At 33.9% G+C, this 20,669-nt stretch overlaps 1 protein-coding gene across 11 annotated transcripts in view; it reads right to left on the bottom strand.

Moving 5' to 3' along the window:
• The window catches only part of MIA2 (MIA SH3 domain ER export factor 2), an 81,006-nt gene that overhangs the window by 11,064 nt on the left and 49,273 nt on the right, over positions 1–20,669 (bottom strand). For 7 of the 11 annotated variants that reach the window (XM_045799521.2, XM_045799530.2, XM_045799574.2 and 4 more), the window contains 7 exons: positions 19,401–19,502; positions 18,139–18,199; positions 17,587–17,622; positions 14,205–14,272; positions 12,794–12,876; positions 11,027–11,155; positions 6,965–7,123 (listed from right to left, as the gene is read on the bottom strand). In XM_045799521.2, coding sequence (XP_045655477.2) covers positions 6,965–7,123; positions 11,027–11,155; positions 12,794–12,876; positions 14,205–14,272; positions 17,587–17,622; positions 18,139–18,199; positions 19,401–19,502 — 638 coding nt within the window. The remainder of the gene's footprint in view (positions 1–6,964; positions 7,124–11,026; positions 11,156–12,793; positions 12,877–14,204; positions 14,273–17,586; positions 17,623–18,138; positions 18,200–19,400; positions 19,503–20,669) is intronic. The other 4 variants (XM_045799541.2, XM_045799610.2, XM_045799592.2 and 1 more) reach the window with 1 other exon arrangement.

Genomic DNA, 20,669 nt, shown 5'->3' with positions numbered 1-20,669 from the left:
TTTTTAGCTACTGATATTAGAGAATTGACATTTACTATAATTAATACGTTAGGGTTCAAGTCTGCCCTTTTTTTGTTTTCTATTTGTTCCCTGTCTTCATTTTTCTTTCTTTTTTTTTTCTTCCTGCTTTCCTATGGGTTACTTGGACAGTTTTCAGAATTCCATTTTGATTTATCTGATCTATACTGTTTTTGAATGTATCTCTTTAAATAGATTTTTTGGTGGCTACTCTAAGCATTGCATAACTTATCACAGCTTACTGGTGCCAATATCCACCAATTCAAGTAAATTGTAGTTGACCTGGAATAGGAAATCTCCCAGTAAGTTTTCAAAAACTGAAAAAAGGTGTGTTCATCAATTGAGTTAAGAAAAAACTGCTGTAAATAGTCTTTGGTTTCACTAACACTACATATTATGTTATTTGGTCTACCAACCACATTAAAAATTATGAAGCAAATCTCAAACATTACTACCTGGCTACATTTTATGTTACTCAGCTAAACAGATTACACAAATCACTTAGTTTGTCTCTCTCAGTATACAAAAGGACTGAGGTCCAAAGATATGAAATAAGTTTCAAAAATCCCACAAAAAGATAAAAAAGTGAAGACTGGAAACCAGATTTCTTTTTTTTTTTAAGATTTTATTTTTAAGTAATCTCTACATCCAACGTGGGTCTCAAACTCACAACCCCAAGATCAAGAGTCACACACATTACCACTGAGCCAGCCAAGTACTCTATTTTTTTTTTTTAAGAAAGAAACCATATTTCTTCATTGCCAGTCTAAATGCTTTTTTACCTAAACCATTCATTCTACCTAACCCATTTTACCTAACCCAACCATGCATTTTACCTAAACCAGATGAACAGATGCATGGCACTGCACACTAATCAAATTTCATGTACAAACTGCCCTGAAGCAGAATCAGTCTTATCCTAATACGGTAGACAAATCTGTATATTAACCTTTAATAATCATTAATACTTCACACAGAACTTTGAAAGAAAAGATAATTAAAACCTGTATTGGTCTATAAGAAGACTGAATCTGCAGCTAAAAATAATGAGAATAAAACATTAATTACAGTAATTGAAGAAAGTAGGTCTATACTTGTTAACAAACCCTCAAAGCAATAAAAATGTCTGTAATAAAATACAAAGGAAAAAGACAAGATATAGGATATTTTTTCTGACTATGTAAGGCAAGAAAGTTTTTCTCCCCCTCAAAGCATTTAACAGTGCAAAAACAAATGATTCCTTAGAATTACAGAACCATTAAAATTATTTTGCTTACTCATCTTAAGTCAATAAAAAATCTTAAAATTTATGCCAAATATCTGAAATTTACAATATATGCCTAATAGGACTAAATTACAGAAAATCTCAGATAACTACAGCATCCATATTCCTCAGAAATTTAGTTATTTTAGTTGTCATCTTTTAACATGTTTCTTTAATTAAAATATTTAAAAATTATGAAAAATCTTAACACACAATTATTAGAAAACAGAACACTTCATGAATCCTGATAATTCAACATAATAGAAAATGGGGGGTATTAATTTGGAGTACTGTAATCGGTTTTATGGAAATCCGTATTTTAGAGCTGAGAAAGCAGTGACGGGCAAAATGAAATGCTCAAGATTGTACAAAAAGTTAATAGCAATAAGATAAAAACCTAGGTCTCCTCATTCCTTATACCAATTAGCTAATTGTAACACAAAATAAAAGAACCAACCTGGAAACCTGTTCAGTGACTATTTAAAAGGGACAGCAATATACCAAGGGCAAATGTAGAATATTTTTGTAATTTTACTCTGTTGGGAACAGGGCTAATAACTAAGTATATTTCTCAGTATTACTCCAATTCAAGCTAGAGCCTCAAGGGTCATGTAGCCCCACTCATTCAATAAAGTTTAGTAGTCCCTGAAATTCCTTTGCTGTGCCTATACAATTATCCAATTTCATTAAAATCAGAGTTCACACAGGCAACCCCTCCCTGTGTTATCCTAAATAGATCAGGTACATTATTTGGAGATACTTTTTAAAAAATGGATACATACTCGCCTATGAAGACATTCATTTAGAAGCTTACAATTTTGAATTTTTAGTTAGACTTAGAAAATAACACAGATACCAGGTTCCATTTCCAGTATGGCAGAGTGAGTTCATAACACACTGAGTCTCTCACATATAATTACTCCTAACAATTTATCAAAAAAAAAAAAAAAAAAAAGTACCTGAAGCATAGCTACTATAGAAAAAAGTACAGCGATACCTCAAAAAATTAAAAGTAGAACTATCATATGATCTAGCAATTCCACTTCTGGGTATTTATCCAAAGGAAACAAAAACATGATCTCATAGAGCTACCTGCACCCTCATGTTTACTACAGCGTTATTTACAATAGTCGAGATATGGAAACAATCTAAGAGCTATAAGTGGATGAATGAATAAAGAAAATGTGCTATATATACACAATGCAGTATTATTCGGCCATAAAAAAAGGAGGAAATCCTGCCATTTGTGACAACATGGATGAACCTTCATGACATTATACTAAGTTAGGCAGAGAAACACAAATATTGTATGATCTCACTTACATACGGAATCTACAAAAACAAAAAACAAACTCTAGAAACAGAGATCAGATTTGTGGTTACCAGAGTAGGGAGAGGGAGAACTAAATGAAGATGGTCAAAAGATACAAATTTCCAGGTCAAAAGATACAAATTTCCAGTTATAAGATAAATAAGTACTAAGGATATAATGTATGGCAGGATGACTATAGCTAACACCACTGTATGACACACAGGAAAGTTGTTCAGAGAGATCCTAAGAATTCTCATCACAAGGAAAATATATATATATATTTTTTGGTACCTATGTGAGATGATGGACATTAACTAAACTTATTGTGGTAATCATTTCACAATATATACGTAAGGCAAATCATTATGCTGTACACCTTAAACTTATACAGTGATATTTACCGATTATAGGTCAATAAAACTGGAAAAACATTAAAAATTAAAAAATAATAAAACAAAATAAAATAACTACCGGAAGGCTCTGAAGCATGAACAAAAATAGACAGATCTGGTAAAAGGGTGGGAACTTGGAAGAAGGTACCATTATGGGGTGAGTTTTCCATTTTTTATAGGTTAGCCTGAAGGCAGACCACAGTCAAGCTGCAGCATGGAGCAGTCAAAGCTCATAGATATTGTGGCTTGAAAAACCAAAGGACAGAGCCTAGGAGAGCCAAAGAAGTGAGCTTAAGATTCTGAGATTTTTGCCCAAGTCAATGGCTGACCTGTGAACCACAACTATGTGAAGCAAGCTTAAGGCATTTTCAGCTGAGGCTAAAACCTGAACTGATATTTGGATTGCTGTCTAGAGAGAAAAAAAATCTAACTTTGAGTTGGATCAACTTAACATTTTATAAAACAAAACCAACACTCTTCAAAGAAATAGAGTAAAATCCAGAATCCCCATAATGTCTAGGACACAATCCAAATCACTCTGTATAACAAGAAAAGGTGACCCAGTTTGAAGGGAAGAGACAATCAACAGAGGCCATTCTCAAGATGACCCTGATGTTAGAATGATCATACAAGGTCTTGGGGCACCTAGGTGGTTCGGTTAGTTAAGCATCCGACTCTTGATTTCAGCTCAGATCAAGAGCTCAGGGTTGTGAGGCTGAGCCCATCAGACCCTGCACTCAGTCGGGAGTCTGCTTGGGATTCTCTCTCTCACACTCCCTCTGCCGCCCCCAACCCCACGCTCGTGGGCTTTCTCTCTAACAAATAAATAAATCTTAAAAAAAAAAAAAAGAGTGATCATACAAGGTCCTTAAAGCAGCTATTAAAAAACTATACTCAGGGGTCCCTGTGTGGCTCACTCTATTAAACGTCTGACTCTCGGTTTCCACTCAGGCCATGATCTTGGGGTCCTGGGATCAAGTCCTGAGTCAGACTCCCTACTCAGTGTGGAGACGGCTTGGGAGTCTCTCTCTTTCCTTCTCCTTTGCCCCTCCCCCACTCACACATGCTCTCTCTCTAAAAATAATCTTTTTTTTTTTAAATATACTCAATGAGGTTTATTTTTTTTTTATTAATAATGATTTTTTATTATATTATGTTAGTCACCATACAGTACATCCCCAGTTTTCGATGTAAGGCTCGATGATTCATTAGTTGTGTATAACACCCAGTGCACCATGCAATATGTGCCCTCCTTACTACCCATCACCGGTCTATCCCATTCCCCCACCCCCCTCCCCTCTGTAGCCCTCAGTTTGTTTCTCATAGTCCATAGTCTCTCATGTTTCATTCCCCCTTCTGATTACCCCCCCTTTCTTTATCCCTTTCTTCCCCTACTGATCATTCTAGTTCTTATGTTCCATAGATGAGAGAAATCATATGATAGTTGTCTTTCTCTGCTTGACTTATTTCACTAAGCATTATCTCCTCCAGTGCCGTCCATGTTGTAGCAAATGTTGAGAACTCATTCTTTCTGATTGCTGAGTAATATTCCATTGTATTAAATATACTCAATGAGGTTTAGAAAATGCTTATGATGAACAAAAACATAAGAAATCTCAGGAGAGATATTAAAAGTATAAAAAATGAAAATTCTAGAACTGAAAAATATAGTATCTAAAATATAACTTTTACTGAGTGGGCTTAATAGTAATAGTAGAATGGAGATGACAGAGGGAAGAGTCAGTAAACTTAAGGACAGACCTATAGAAATTATTCAATCAAAAGAATATAAAAAATTGGAAATAAAATGAAAAGACTCAGGGATCTATGAAATAGTATCGAAAGTTCTAAAATTACAGATTTCAGGCAATTTTTAAAGAACATGTAAAATATTTTCTAATTTTATGAATGAATAATAACAAAGTCATTACTGTCTTGAGTTCTAGTCTCTGCTATTTGCCTAGCTGTTTTAACCTAAGACTAGATTAGCAGGGCTTGGGGGGGGGGGCGGTGTACACTAGTGGTTTTTAAACGTAGCTGCTCCTCAGGACCTCCAAGGGAGGTTTTTGGGGTTTTTTTAAAGATTTTATTTATTTATTTGACAGAGAGAGAAACAGCCAGGGAGAGAGGGAACACAAGCAGGGGGAGTGGGAGAGGAAGAAAGCAGGCTCCCAGCGGAGGAGCCTGACGTGGGGCTCGATCCCAAAGCTCTGGGATCACGCCCTGAGCCAAAGGCAGATGCTTAACGACTGAGCCACCCAGGTGCCCCCAAGGGAGCTTTTTTTTTAGAAATATAGGCCTTACCTCCAAAATTCACAGTCAGAAGGCCTGATCTGAGGTGGGACCCAGATGTATCTCCATTTTCCTTGACGTTTCCTAAGTTTTTTTCTGAAAATAAGCCAACTTTGGGCCACTACACTAGATTTTACTAAAGAGCTATACAGTGCATGTGACAGGGACTCTTGGTATTAATAGCTTGTAAATTCTCAAAGGCAAGTCCCCTATAAAGATGCAGAGATATGCTACCACCAAAATCTTGTAACCAAGTCCTTTGAGAAAGTGGCTGTGTTTTATTATCTTTATTTTTATCACAGTAAAACTTTTTAATGAATATTAAAGGCATGAAAGATGTTCTATGCTACCCCTTAAAAGATTCTTATGTACGTCCCAGCAAATAGATTTCCAAATACAAAAAAAAAAAAAAAAAGAAGAAGAAGAAGAAGAAGAAGAAAAAAAAATACTCAGCTTTGTCAGAATTACTTGGGTACTCATTCATTCAACAAATATTTGCTGAGCAAATACTACATGCCTAGCATTATGCTAGGAGCTGAGGCCATAGCAGTGAACAAAGTGACACAAGTCTCTGTCTTCATGAAGCTGATATTTAGTGATATCAGACAAAGCAAAACCACAGTACGGGCAGCCACCATTTCTTAGAACATACACACACTACTACAGCAACGGCTGATTCTTGGAATTAAAGTTATTTTACTATAACATTCTTACCCTCTCCAACTCTTCAGAAAGGAATAAGAAACAGTATTTTTTTTCTAATGTAACGAATGTATACAAAGCAGGCATAGCCCGCTTCACGTAACAGTGTCCCTGAAACACTATGCCTAAATGAAGTTTAGCAAACCAAATAATTTCAAATACATTCCTTGGGAGAGTAAGAGCTATTAGGAAAACAGCAGTTACTGCCTTCCTTCGGGATATTCTGCTGTGACTCTTCTGGCAAATATATTTATTTTAGCAGTTAATTTAAGACATTTTGTTCAACGAGAAAAGACAATTTCAAGAAGGTGAACAGTATAATTGCAGAGAAGTGAAGGAATTTTTATGCTTATGAACATATGCCAAAAAAAAAAAACAAAAACAAAAAAAACCCCCAAAACACAACATTCCCTAAAAGATGGAAAGCTAAATTCTTGGAAAGGTATGCTAAGATGATGATGGAGATTTTTTCACTTTCCTAATTACACACTTCTCTATTGTTTAGATTTTTTTAAATATTTATTTATTTATTTGAGAGATAGAGCAGGGAGGAGGAGCAGACAGAAAGGGAAAGAGAATCTTAAGCAGACTTTGTGCTGACCGTGGAGCCCAATGCGGGGCTCAATCGCACAACCTTGAGATCACGACCTGAGCCCAAACCGAGAGTCTGATGCTTAACTGACTGCACCACCCAGGCACCCCACAATTGTTTGTACTTTCTAAAATAAACATGTATTACTTCTGTGAGCAACAAAAACAATAAAAATATTCCATAGGAGGGTTGGAGGGGAGCAAAGCAGATTTCTGTAACATGAACAATTACCCCTAAATATTAAGTTTGGAAATTTATGTTACTGTTGTTTTCTAATACATATCACAGTTTTTCTTAAGACAGGACATACATGTACTCCTCTTTTCTTCCATTCCTCTATGTTGCACAGCCTGGCTGCCTTTCATATATAAATAATTATACTCTTTCCATACCTGGTGGAGGGACCATCACCCTACGATCCTGCTCCCATGGAGGTGAAAGGGACCCAGTGTCAGAAGGTGCTCTATGAGCATCGGGTAACCTGTCACAGCTTGATTCTCCTCTTTCATTGGTACTCTGGTAGTCCAGAGGATTCCCTGGGCCTCTTGAGCCTAGTTAAAGAAAAAAATACAATTCTGTTTTATCTAAAAAAGTATTATAAGACCTATCAGCAAACGAAATCCAGGCAGCTTTTAAAAAGTGAGAACAATCAGATTCCACCAGTCTCCCTAAGACACATTCGACTACAATTCTATCCTACCAAAGCCTAGGACAAAGTCTAAGACAATGAGAAAATAATAATTTTGCCATGTGTATAAACAACTGCCTATTAAAGTCATTTATAAATATTATCACCATCATCATTTATACATAAAATCAGTGGCTAAATTGTGAATTATAAATTCTAAGTCTGAAAAACAGGAGTATAAAGTGAACTGCAAAGTAAAGATTTCTATACTAGATAGAATAAAATAATTACAAAATGAGATTTTTGTTGCTTACACTAATATGCCAATAGTCAAAAAGAGCATGATTCTTTTAAAACAGTCATCTTAGGCGCTATATACCTTTTTCAATAATTCTACAACTACTCACAGTATTTTTTAGAACAACTCTTTTAAAAATGTACTCAGATTAACTTAAAAGCCACTCAAGAAACTGCATCTCAATGTTGAAACAGGACAGTACTTCTGTCCAAAAATGATTTTAACCAGTCTGATTACAAACTTTATACCCACCAGATAAATTTGGCTTTAAAGGGCTTTTAGGAATTTCTGAATATCAAATTCACCTTCAAAAAGAGCTCACAACTCTGAAGGCAAGTCTAAAACAAGAGTTTCAAAAACAACAGCACTGTTGGAATAAACACTTAGAACAAGGTAACACTCATTTGGATAAGAAAATCAGCATGCTTACATTTATAAAAGAAGATCATCATTATAAAGTTCCCTTCTTATGACCACAAAAAGGACAGCACCTCAATTAACAACATATTCAATTAAAATGGAAAGAACAAATACAAAAATTTTTAAACATTAAATAACAGAATATGTTAATACTTCACTTATCTGTCACCGAGGGGAGAATAAGGTCTTCTCAAAATTATATTGCCCAGAAAACAAAAGCTTTTTCCTTTCAAGGAATAGCTTTTATTAAAAAACAAACAAACAAAAAACACTTTTTAACAGAAATGTTTCTAAAATGTCTCCCACATTTCAGTACACCTTTAAGAGACTAAAATCAATTTGAGATTTTCTTGGTAACTTGCTCAAATCAGTATAAGAATTCTTATTATATAAATATAAACAATCTTTTCAAATTTTTTCTATCTACTCCCTTTGTACCATCAGGAGGTAAACTGACATATATTCAGAAGGTCAACTATCTCTTTTCCTTATAGTTGTATATTCTGTTAACTTCTCAAATCTTTCCTTCTAGCTTGTTCATCCTTCTAATAAGTTCATTAGAAGAAAAAGGCTGGGAAAGCAGAAAATTAAATTGGTAAACAAATGTGCAAGAGTCAATAGGCTGAGTTCATCTAGAGTGAAGCACAGACCTTTAAAGGAGACAGTCAAAGGCCTTCTCTTGACTGCTTCCTTTCAGAGGACCAAAGCACAGGCCAACTGACTACCAAGTGAAAAATTACAAACTTGAAAATGCTAGATGTTAAAATTTTCATTCAGACCAAAAGCTACATGAAATTTACTCTAAAAAGAAATTATTTTCCTTATACTCCATCTTATTTGAACATATATCTCATTCAAACTTTCAAATTTAAAAAGATAATAAAAGGAAGGAAAAGGGCACTCACTCGTCGTCCTTCTTTGGTGGGTCATAGGAACTTTTACTTCAAAGCAACTCCTTTAAGACCTACTGATAACTTACCTAAAACTTCTGTAGCTTTTCTAACAAATAGCAAAACACCCTTGCAAATAATCTAAACACATCATTTCTTGAAAGTAATTAAAAAGGAGAGGAAAGTAATTTGAACAGGAGAGGAGAAATCAAAGGTAATTTTTACTTATTCCAAATATTTAATTGACTACAAGCAATCCTTGACTTATGTTATTTCACTACCAGTGATTCACATTTGCAGTTTAGCCAATTATACCCTTATTTCTAGGGCACTGTTTTTCAGATTGCTTGGCTGCAACCCAATGTGGTGCATGAAATTAACTTACTCTTAATCAGCAATTTTTTTTAATGAAATGGAAGAGAAATGAATAGAAAATATCAGAAAGCAACAAAAATAGTAAGGATAGTACTATTTCATGTAAATGGTTTCTATTACATTTATGTTGGTGTGTAACAGGACATGATATAAAATATATTTCCTATTTTCAGATCAAGGTAAAAAATCAGGGGGAAAATGAATTTCAAAGCATTTAGAGCACACGTGTGAATTTCAAAATTAGTCCCCTTCCTGGGGCGCCTGGGTGGCACAGCGGTTAAGCGTCTGCCTTCGGCTCAGGGCGTGATCCCGGCGTTATGGGATCGAGCCCCACATCAGGCTCCTCCGCTATGAGCCTGCTTCTTCCTCTCCCACTCCCCCTGCTTGTGTTCCCTCTCTCTCTGGCTGTCTCTACCTCTGTCAAATAAATGAATAAAATATTTAAAAAAACAAAACAAAATTAGTCCCCTTCCTAAAGTGCTCAAGGCAAAGCTCTCCCAGGGCTCCAAGTGTCAGTCTGCAACTCACTCTTTCCCTAGGAGTTTTCAGTTCAAAGCCGACACAAGCAAAGATTCTCTCTGAAATGTCTCCAGGCTGTGGGCTGAATCAGCAGTGGGACTGGGAGGTAGGAGAGACCAGCACTAAGTGTACCAAACTGAGGATAAGGAAAGAATATGTAAGTAGGAAATGGGCAAAGGGAGAATATCCCGTAACCATAAAATAGGAAATACATTTTCTCATTCTTTGAAGGCAATCCCAAAGAAAGAGCTCCAAAAATATTTAAAATAATGGCAGCTTCAACAGGGAAGTACAGCCTCCGTGAGAGACTATTTTGGTAAGTACTATCCGTTTCAATATACGAGTTTTGGTAAGTTGGGTTTAGTTAGGTGTTTTGACTTATTCCCATTACTTTATCTTCCTATCTCAGACTCAACATGCTAAAATGACTAATAAAAGGGTGGGGGGATGGGGTCACAAGACTGATGAAGAATGCTATCAGTTCTTATACAACACAGACTTGGGGCTAAAAACCTAATTTTGATTTGGGGGTAAACAGTGCTCTCTGTATCTTTGCATTTTGACACAATTCAAGAGAAAATTTTAAAGCAACCTGACAAAGTGATCAAAGTATGGTAAAAGATCAAAAGAGGAAGACTCCAGGTACATAGGTAGCACCAGGGTGAGCGCTGATGAAGTAAATGCAAAAAGGCCAAGAGCTAATGCATAGGCTTGAAATAGCTGCTGAAATTCTCAAAAACCCATACAGGGTAACAAAGCAAACAATCTTGGGTCAGTTTCTCAAAGTATTAACAGATCACTTAAGTCTCCTTTAAGGCTCCCATCAAAACTCTGCCTACAGGATAGTATTTCTGAATTACTCCACTCTTTAAAAAGAAGGTTCTTTCTTTCACTTTCTGATTTTCTACAATAAAAAGATCATGATAATGAAGTAAAAAAAGATTATAGAAATTCTACATTTTAATAATGTTCATTAAAATACAATTTTATGCTGTTAGATTGTTATTTTACTTTATGTATTCTTTATAAAGTGCTATATTATGTAGTATAATATATAGTTTTTAAGAAGTCAAATGATTTAAAGAGATATACATCAAGTGCCTGATGAAAATGTAACCTATTATAACCCTGTTTCTAAGAGAAAAATATATTAAAATTAGATATCACAGAGCTCCTTTTCCAAACAAAAGTAACCCACAATAAGTGCAAGGAATGCCTGTATTTTCCAAAGGTTTATTTTTAAAGATCATTTTAAAGATAAGTTGAGATGAAAATATAAAATAAGGAAGAAATCTAGAGTAATAAAGATGTTTAAACAATATACCTCTTCCTCCTCCCCCTGGAAGCAAAGGTGAGAGTCTGAGTGGACCCTCCAACAAAGTTGGAGGGGAGAGAAAAGCTCTCGTTTCAGATGAAGGTCGACCCAATGGTGAGGGACCATATGGGGAATGCTCTGGAATAATTAAAACAGCATATTTAAATTCATAGTTTCAATTAGCTACACTATAGATCAGAATTCCATTTCAACAATTTCCATCAGGTCACCCTATTGCCAATTTAAGTTTAATCCACATCCTGAATACTAACTATGCCTTGGGTTTTGCTAATATGGGATAGAATTAAATATGGAACCCTGTGTTTTTAAAGTCTATCTACCAAATGGATATTGTAGTCAATAAAAACATCATCCTCTCGGTAACTAATACCCTTAAATAACCATAAAGTATAAAGCAAAGGATAATGGTGCTATTTTAGGGGTATAAGAGGATTTGGGGGCTATGAAGTTTGTTTGGTTTTGCTTTTAATGGTAGTATGCTTCCAGATATTTCAGCTGGTGAGGGTTGTAATATAGTAGGGCTCAGTTTAAATTAGAGTCAGAGAGGCTGTGTTGGGCCATGAACTATTTGAGTAAAGCTCAGATTTTGAAAAGCAGAAATGCAAAATCCTCTGAAGCATCAGAAATTACTTTTGATTCATTGCCACTGAAAATTCAGATTACATTTATTCATCAAATAAATCACTTTATAAACCATATAACCAAGAGCCCTATCATTTTACAAACTTCACCACTCCCAAGTAACGATTATGCTTCGAAAGACCAAAAATCAACAACATCAGAAAACAAGCTTAAGTACCACCAAAGTAATACTTTTTAAACATGTTAAATTTTATTATGTATCTTATATAATAGTCGAATGCAGTTACAACAAAAGATCAAAGCATTATTTAATCTTTCTGAAACTTCTGCATTAGGTTCAGAAGATAATTCCTTCTGCATAATTCCCACCACTCCAAACTTTATTACTATATGAAATTAATAATAATCTGCTATTTTGTTAAATGTAAAAATAGACTTTTATTTTAATGAAATTAGACTCTCAAAAGTGATTTTTATACCTTCAAAACAGTTACTAAAATGGGATTCCACCTACATAAAGATACCTTTATTTTCATTGCCTTAGATGCTTAATTCCAATTCAACTAAAAATTATTGTGAAAAATTTAAACTATTTGGAAAAATATGAGATCATTAAAATGCTAACTCATTAATGAGTGGACAAAATATTAAATACATCTTCCAAAGAACTACCCCTCTCTTGAGGTAAGTAAACAATCAAAGCTCAGATTATTAATGTTTTCCCACCTTAACTGATAACTTTAAAATAATTAAAGACAACTGTTCTAATTCTTGTTTTTATAATTCAAGCAAATTCCAAATAACAGTGGATATGCAAACAGTCACAATGTTATTCCATTTAAGCATTCCTTATTCATTCTCCCCCAAAACAATTATTGAGTACCTTACTATGTGCCAAGCACTTTGCTTTTCAAGGAGTTCAATGCACTAAATAGATGTCATCTTACAAATGCTCACTGAGAAATGGAGGCAGCAATTATTTACATTATTGCTAGGGAAACAAAACTCAGAAACTTGGGAGATTGTAAGAGAAGTCAAATTAGAATCCTGGCTCCAAAATCTAAAATATTTATAAATAATAGTATTAATTTACACTAATATAAAAGGTATGTGCAATATATACATATATATATATATGTATTTTAAATGAGGGTTTAAAAAAAAAAAGACTACCTCTGCCAAATGCTGTATTTGGAACATCAAGTGCATAACGATCTTTTTCTAAAAGTTCAAATTTAAACTCAGTTTCAGTTAATCTGCAAATAAAGAACAAACATCTCTAAGTTACTCATCCAAGAAAAGCACCCACATTTCAAGAAAAATGCCACTACCAAGAAAAAGGTACTCTTCAGTACCTCAATATCTACATAGAAGAAACAATTATTCTGATGAGTACTATATGTAATTGTCGAATAACTATATTGTACACCTGAAACTAAAATAACGCTATGTGTTAGCTACACTGGAATTAAAATTTATAAAAGAAACCAAAACAAATAAATATTCTGACCAAAACACCTTTCTATAACCCCACTACTTATTTTGGGGTAACAGGCTTCTTTTTGCCTAGTGATAGTGATGTTTTGTTGAAGTTTGAAATTGCTTTGTTTTGTTCTGTTTTCAAAACTAAACTACAGTGAATATTATCACAGAACCCAAATTTTAGAAATAGCAGGGCCTTCCAAGGTCAACCAGTTCAAATCTATCATTTTACAATCAAGCAAACTGAGCTAAAAGTTCACATGATTTATTCAAAATGAAAGTGCAATGATTAAAACACAGGGCTCCTAGCTCTGAGTCATGTCTGCTTACCATTATAATGTTACCCACAATTCCAACCATAACATAAAATAGGAATCCAGTGAACTCATCCTACTATTTTACTCCTAAACCTTTTATCTGAAAAATGTGACATTTTAAAAGAATCTTATTTCTAGTTTTTGATCATTGGATCTGAAATAAAACATTTAATCATGTAGTTTTAATTTCAGAGTAGAAAAGACAAGCAAAAAGACTAAACCAACATTGGATAATGTTAATAGTACATCCTGGGAAGAAATTTTAACACCTGGGAAGACTATTACAATCCTCCTAGGAAAGTATTTCTCTTCACTTTAATTATACATTGTAAACTTTTATTCTCTCTTTCATTTTATTATTGTAAGGCAATGTCATCCAATATAAGAAAACCAGAGAATGAGAGAAACAATAAATATTTATTCTACCCATTCATCTACCAAAAGACGCCAGTACTCTGATAATTACTACATCAGAGATTTGTCCTTTTTATTTCCATCCCTTGTAATCACCTTCTTCCTACTCTGGCTTAAAAAAAATTTTTTTTTAAGTTATGCTTCTTACAGGAGAATATGTGAACAGTTTACTTCTGTTAAAATAACTTCTCTAAGACTGTTTCAAACAAAAAACCTAGTAACTTATAGTAAAACTAATAAATATTTCTCCACCAGATATGCTGGATTCACTGCAAATTTTGTTTATCTCTATAAAAGTATTACATAATAAATAACAATTAAAAATAAAGTACTAACTAAAAGCTTTAAAGTGTTCCCACAAAGATACTTACTTTTGTCTATTGTGAGCATTTTCTTTCCTTAAATCATTAAGATTTCTTTCAGCAGTCCGAGCTGCCAACTTAAAGAAAATAATACATTTTTTTATCTTTTTTTGAAAATACATTTTAAAAATAACGCATACAAACGTAAAATGAAAGACAAGTATTCATAAATATCACAATCACTTAAGCATCCATTTCAGAAACTCAGCGTAAAAAATTTTTAATTTAGGGAATTTTTAAAAAGGGAATGAGTTTCCTATAACCAGAAGACATGAGTCTCAGGCTGCAGTTTGATCATGCACTCCCCAATGAATGCCGTTATCTAGATGTGAAGTTAAGGATTAGCACTATTTGGTGCTGTAAATATCCAAATAACATGACAAAAGCAATGTAAGAGCACCCAAGCTTAGGGTGATGGGAATGGAGACTCAGAATCATTAGGCATGGGTATGCTGTTTATAATATCATAGATAGCCATCTCTGGAGAGAAATCACTATCATTCTATGAAACCGTAAAGGTCTATAACAGTTTCACAGCATGCCCATACAGGCCATTTTTTTAAGTGGCTGAATATAATCAAAGCATCCAGCATGTCTGTTAAGTGCACAGCACTGTAAAAATCAATTCCTATAGTCTTTTACATTTGGTGAGTGTAATTTTTATTTATTAAAAGGTTAGAAAATCAGAGTACATTACAAAATAAGCTTACACTTATAATAAATACCAAGAACATACAATATTCCTAAACAGTTTGTGGGCAAAGGTTAAACGTGTATGGAATACTGCATGTTTCCCAGTCATTCTGTGAACTCTCCAGTTAAGCAGCAGTCTGGAACATTAGCCAAACTAATGCAATCCACTTGGGCAAACGTATTTATCATATAAAGGTAGGCAAATTAACTCAATCTATAAGTTTTTACAAGTAAAAAGAACTATGAAATGTATTCACTTAAAATTATGAACTACACATTAAAACTGACACTAACTGGCCAAAGGATAAAGTATGTTAAATATTCACACACACACACACACACACACAAAACATAGCTTAACCGTATTTTAGCATTCATTATCAAAAAGATTCCACGTATAAATCATTTTCTAACATATAAGCATATAATCAATTTTATACTAATAAAAAAGAATATTATACTATAACAATTTGTTAATAAAATACCAATTCATTTAATAATACAGAACCAAAACTACTTCCAAATGTTTTCTACACATTTAGAATAACCTATTTACTCTTAATTATAAGACACAAAACAATGCAAAGTTAATAAGTCAAAACTGAATTCTACTATGATTATAGTGCTATCAATATGAAAGACCTAGCTACAAAAAATAAATGCACTGATGCTAAATGATTACAGGCTTTTGAAAAGCTTACAATTCAAAGGTTAGGAAAAACTGTAGTTTCAATGAACAAGCACACTGTATTCCGATATTAAATACTTAGAATACATAAAAAAGCATTCTATTAAGTTCAGCTATTAAGGGAAAAGAAACAGTCCCTATCTTAAGAAGCTTAAATCTGTGGTAAGGACAACTATAAATGACCACAGTACTTGTCACAGAACACATAAAAACAAAGTATTATGCGAGTTCAAAGGAAGAAAAGATTAAATCTAATGGGATGGAGCAAAGAAGTGCTCAAAGGAAAAAGTAACATCTGAAATTATGAAATCATAACAGCAAAAAAAAGTGGAAACAATGGAAACATTTATCAAATGGGAAAGGTTAATATAAATTATAAAATATTCATAGAAAAATATCTACAATATATTAAGTAAAGAAAACAATATAAAACAGTAATATACAGTATGTTTTCATTTTTTAAAACATACATGTAATTTATGTCTAAATATATTTTTTTAGGTATAGAATAAATGAAAGTGATATTGCTGATTACTTCTTTGTATCTCTTCTATATAATCTGAACTTTTTATTCATAAGTATTTTAAGTAATTTTCAGTAATTATTTTTATAAAATCTAAAAAAAAAATCTCCATTTTGAGGGGTGCCTGGGTGGCTCAGTTGGTTAAGCGTCTGCCTTCAGCTCAGGTCATGTTCCCAGATCCTGGGATGGAGCCCTACACATCAGGCTCCCTGATCAGTGGGCGGTCTGCTTCTCCCTCTCCCTCGTCCCTCCCCCTGCTCATACGTGCACTCTCTCTCTCTTTCTCTCTCAAAAAATAAATGAAGTCTTTTTTTAGAAATCTTCATATTAAGACATAAAGGGTATTTTTTGCATTTTTTAAAGATTTTATTTATTTGACAGAGAGAGAGAAAGCACAAGCAGGGGGAGAGGCAAGCAGAGGGAGAGGGAGAAGCAGACTCCCCACTGGTCAGAGAACCTGAGTGGTGAAAAAGACTAAATTCATCTCCGAGCCCAGGTGAATTCAATAACAAATCTTCACTTGAGCCCTCGACACAAAATCTGAGAAATGGGAAGAGCCTTGACATTCAACATGTCCAATTCTCAACCTATGCTGGAATCTCCACTCCAAGAAATATCCACATCTAAGATGTATCTCCCAAGCTTCAGTACAACAGTGTAATAACAGTTAACATGTACTGGGTGCTTACTATGTGTCAGGCACCTGGCTAATAGCCTTACATGAGTTCTCTTATTCATTCATCATAATAACTTTATGAAATAGGTACTACTGATATATCTATCTTTCCTTACAGGTAAGGAAACAATAGTTGTTGTTGTTACAGGTGATGGAACCAGGATACCAACCATGACAGGCTGACTCCAGACTCCATGTGTTCACCCACTGTACAAACTGTCTTCCCTTGAAGACTCCTAGGACAAGTCCTACAAACGTCAGCTGTTACAACAGTTCTACATTTTTAGACGGATAATTCCTACAATTAGTAAAACCTGCAACCTTATCACTCCCTCACACAGTCCTCCTCTGGAGCACTGACATGCCATTTCTCACAATGACCTTTTCCTTGATGTATATCAAGTAATTCAACACTGACAATTACTTGATAGCCGAATTATGTAACTTTTACAACCAGAAGAGGCTTTCAGTATCAGTTCAATCTGTTGTTTTTACAAATGAGTAAAGAGGCCCAGTAATTTTAAGTAATTTGTCCAGGGCCCTCAAACAATTAATCCATGAACATTATGTCACCTCCCCCGAACAGAGTATAAGCTCCTTGCAAAGTAAAAGCAAAGAGAGAAAAATCAGATTTTGTGAATAACTGTGATGTAACAAAGCATTTAGTTCATAACGAACATAATTTCGCTAACAGTAAAGTTAAAAGAAATTGATTTATTTAATACTACCTTAATTTACAGTGTGCAAGTGTACCTTTTAAACTGCTCATTTAAATTAGGAAACAATGCGACAAAGAGAATTTAATACTTACCCAATTATCATGTGCCTTTTTCTCATGGGCAATAATCTGAAAAAGAAATTCATTAAAATACTACTGATTTCCTTAGTAAAAAATTTCACATCTACCACTATGAATTAGTACACAACTCATAAACTCAAAAATAACTCAAGCATCTCTAAAAAGTAACATTTTTAAAGCAAATTTTCATATACATATTTATTTTATTACAACCTTAAAACAAAAATTGAATGAATTTTTGTCTAGTAAATTTGTTTTACGCAATAATCAACTACAATGAGTTACCAACTAAGAGATAATTAGCCCAAGTGAATATGAGACCCCAATGCAGATATATGTTTATTTATTTATTCAATCCACATTCCCAAAGAAGCAGGAGACATGGCAATTTTAAACAAGTCCCTTATTCCAAAACCTTGGCTCCCTATAAATGTCCCACAGACATGTGCAAAACCTCAAGAGAGGTGTACAACTATCAAGTAACTATACTCCTACATCAAAATAGAGATACCAATTCAAACAAATCATAATTGTTTTAATTTATACACACACACACAGACATACCTGCCCTTGGTAAGAATGAATGGTTCTCTCCAATTCTTCTTCAAGATCTTTGGCTCGCTTTCTATAAAAAATAATCAGTATACTATTAACATGTACTAAGAAATGACAGGATACACTGTGTCTACTGAAAATATCAATTAAAACACCTGGAGTGCTTTGTTTAATATAAAAATAACTCCAGAATTCCACACATTAATCACCTTAAAGAGGTTCTAAAGCAGTATATTTTCCTTGATATAATTTTAACATTAGTTGTGCTTTAAGACTGCTATCACTTGGGTTTACCTAAACCAAAGGTCGTGCAAGGATTTATATGGTATATTGGTTTGTTTTTATTTATTTATTTATTTATTTATTTATTTATTTATTTATTTATTTATTTATTTTTTAAAGATTTTATTTATTTATTTGACAGAGATTGAGACAGCCAGCGAGAGAGGGAACACAAGCAGGGGGAGTGGGAGAGGAAGAAGCAGGCTCATAGCGGAGGAGCCTGATGTGGGGCTCGATCCCACAACGCCGGGATCACGCCCTGAGCCGAAGGCAGACGCCCAACCGCTGTGCCACCCAGGCGCCCCTGTTTTTATTTTTAAGAAGCATGAACTTAGAAGACTTATTCAGATGTCTGTAATCTTTACAGAATTCTAGGAAATTAAGCATCTGTGTGAAATAAGATGCAACTTATTACCTATACACAACTAGTAAGATAATTTCTTCTTTTAGATAAAACCCAAGCTTACTCTTCCTAATACAAAATGAAGTATCAGAACTATTTGGGACACTGCTAAATCTTGCCCCTTATTTTCTCTAGGTTTTCTATTATTTCCATGGAACTAATAACAATTGAACCAAGGAAAAAACTAGACATATAAACACTTCTTCAGACTTAGCTGTGGCTCACTCTTTTTGAGGCATACTTCTCGAATTCCTTAATATTGTATACATTCTTCCCCATTTGAACCAAAGAGGAAAGACCTTGAAATTAATGGCTATTCATGAATTTCTTCACATTAACATAAAATAGGATTTCCCATGTTCAAATACAACTAATGTGAGGGATTTAAAATCATACACACTGAAAGGAAGACATTTTTTCCTTCTTATATTTTCTGTGTAATTCCATAATAGCAAGATATCCAAATGAAAAATGATCAGAAAAATGTTGGGTTTATTTTTTTTGGTTGCTTTATTATTTTTTCTGGTATTAGGTTTTTGGATACCCTCCCCAGCTCAAAAAGAAAGGGGTAAAATATATTCAATACCTGTAGGTCTCCAGCTCTTCAGCTGCATGACTCATCTTCTCATCTGCTTTGGAAAGTTTCTCCTCTTTCTCTAGTCGGTAATTTTCCTCTACTGTTAATTTCCTTTAAACAAAAAGTGTTGGTTTTTTTTACAGTATGTATAAGATAATCAAATACGTCTTTTCAATTATATGGCAACTGGTGCTTCCCATAAAGCAATTTGCATAATACCACTAAAAACATCACATGCAAGAGAAAAAGTACCTGCGTAAATACTCCTGGTGTGGAACTTAATATTATAAACTGAAATTACAAACCATCTTGTCTAATTTAGTACTAGCAATATAAAAGTTTTAAGAGTTTTCTATAAGACTTTATCAGAAAAATAAGACCAAAGATAAATATTAGTAAAAATTATCGTGAGTATATATTATTTATCAAGACTCCAAAGACTGATTGAAGTATACACCTTGGCAATGACAGAGCTTAATAAATCCCCCAGCATCCTAATGGCAATGTAATGTTGGTATTTTCTAGCACTTTCCAAATACATAGAAAAGAATCTCATTCCCATTAGTTATGTTCTATGAAGTCACCACAAATCCTAAATTGGCAAACACTGAACCAGTGCTCTTCAGGGAAGCAGAACTAGGTTTCTGTATGCTCTAGTGACAGCATTTTCATCTACCAGTCAATACATAACCCTGTTTTATGTGTGTTGGTTTAAAGATACCTTAGTTAACATCTACTGTTGGTTTATTAATAATGAACTCATGGTCAACAGCATTATAACCCACATCTGAACAAAGCTTATCTGACAATGTACTGTTCTATTAGACACACCACAGCCTTCTTGCACTTAGGAACACTAATGGCACTTTAGCAAATAGCTGGGGGCCATTTTAAACAGCTAAATCACCAATAACAGCACAAAAATGTGGCAACTACATCTAATGCAAAAAGGACACCTATTACAAAATGAGAGCTAAAATACAAAGGCAGACTGGGAACGTGCACATTGGGCAATTCACATTTTTTGCCATTCTGTGCATGTCTAAGAATGACCACTACAGCTCTATGAGTACTGATTGGTTTGGGGTTAAAAGTAAGTTTTCACAAGTAGGTAAATCTGCAAATACGGAAACTATGAATAATGAAGATCAACTGTAATAAGTTTCATTACAGGGGCTGGAAATTACATTAATTAAATCAAGTTATATTTTATTTCCTTTTATGATGAAAAATATGTCCTATAGTGGTATTTGAAAATCTGGAGTCTTCAGACAAGTA

Source organism: Ursus americanus, chromosome 35, assembly GCF_024610735.1.
Source record: "Ursus americanus isolate L20-20 chromosome 35, mUrsAme1.1.p, whole genome shotgun sequence".
NCBI lineage: Eukaryota > Metazoa > Chordata > Mammalia > Carnivora > Ursidae > Ursus > Ursus americanus.
Note: the sequence above shows the minus strand (reverse complement) of the source record. Positions and strands in the feature narration are given on the sequence as shown.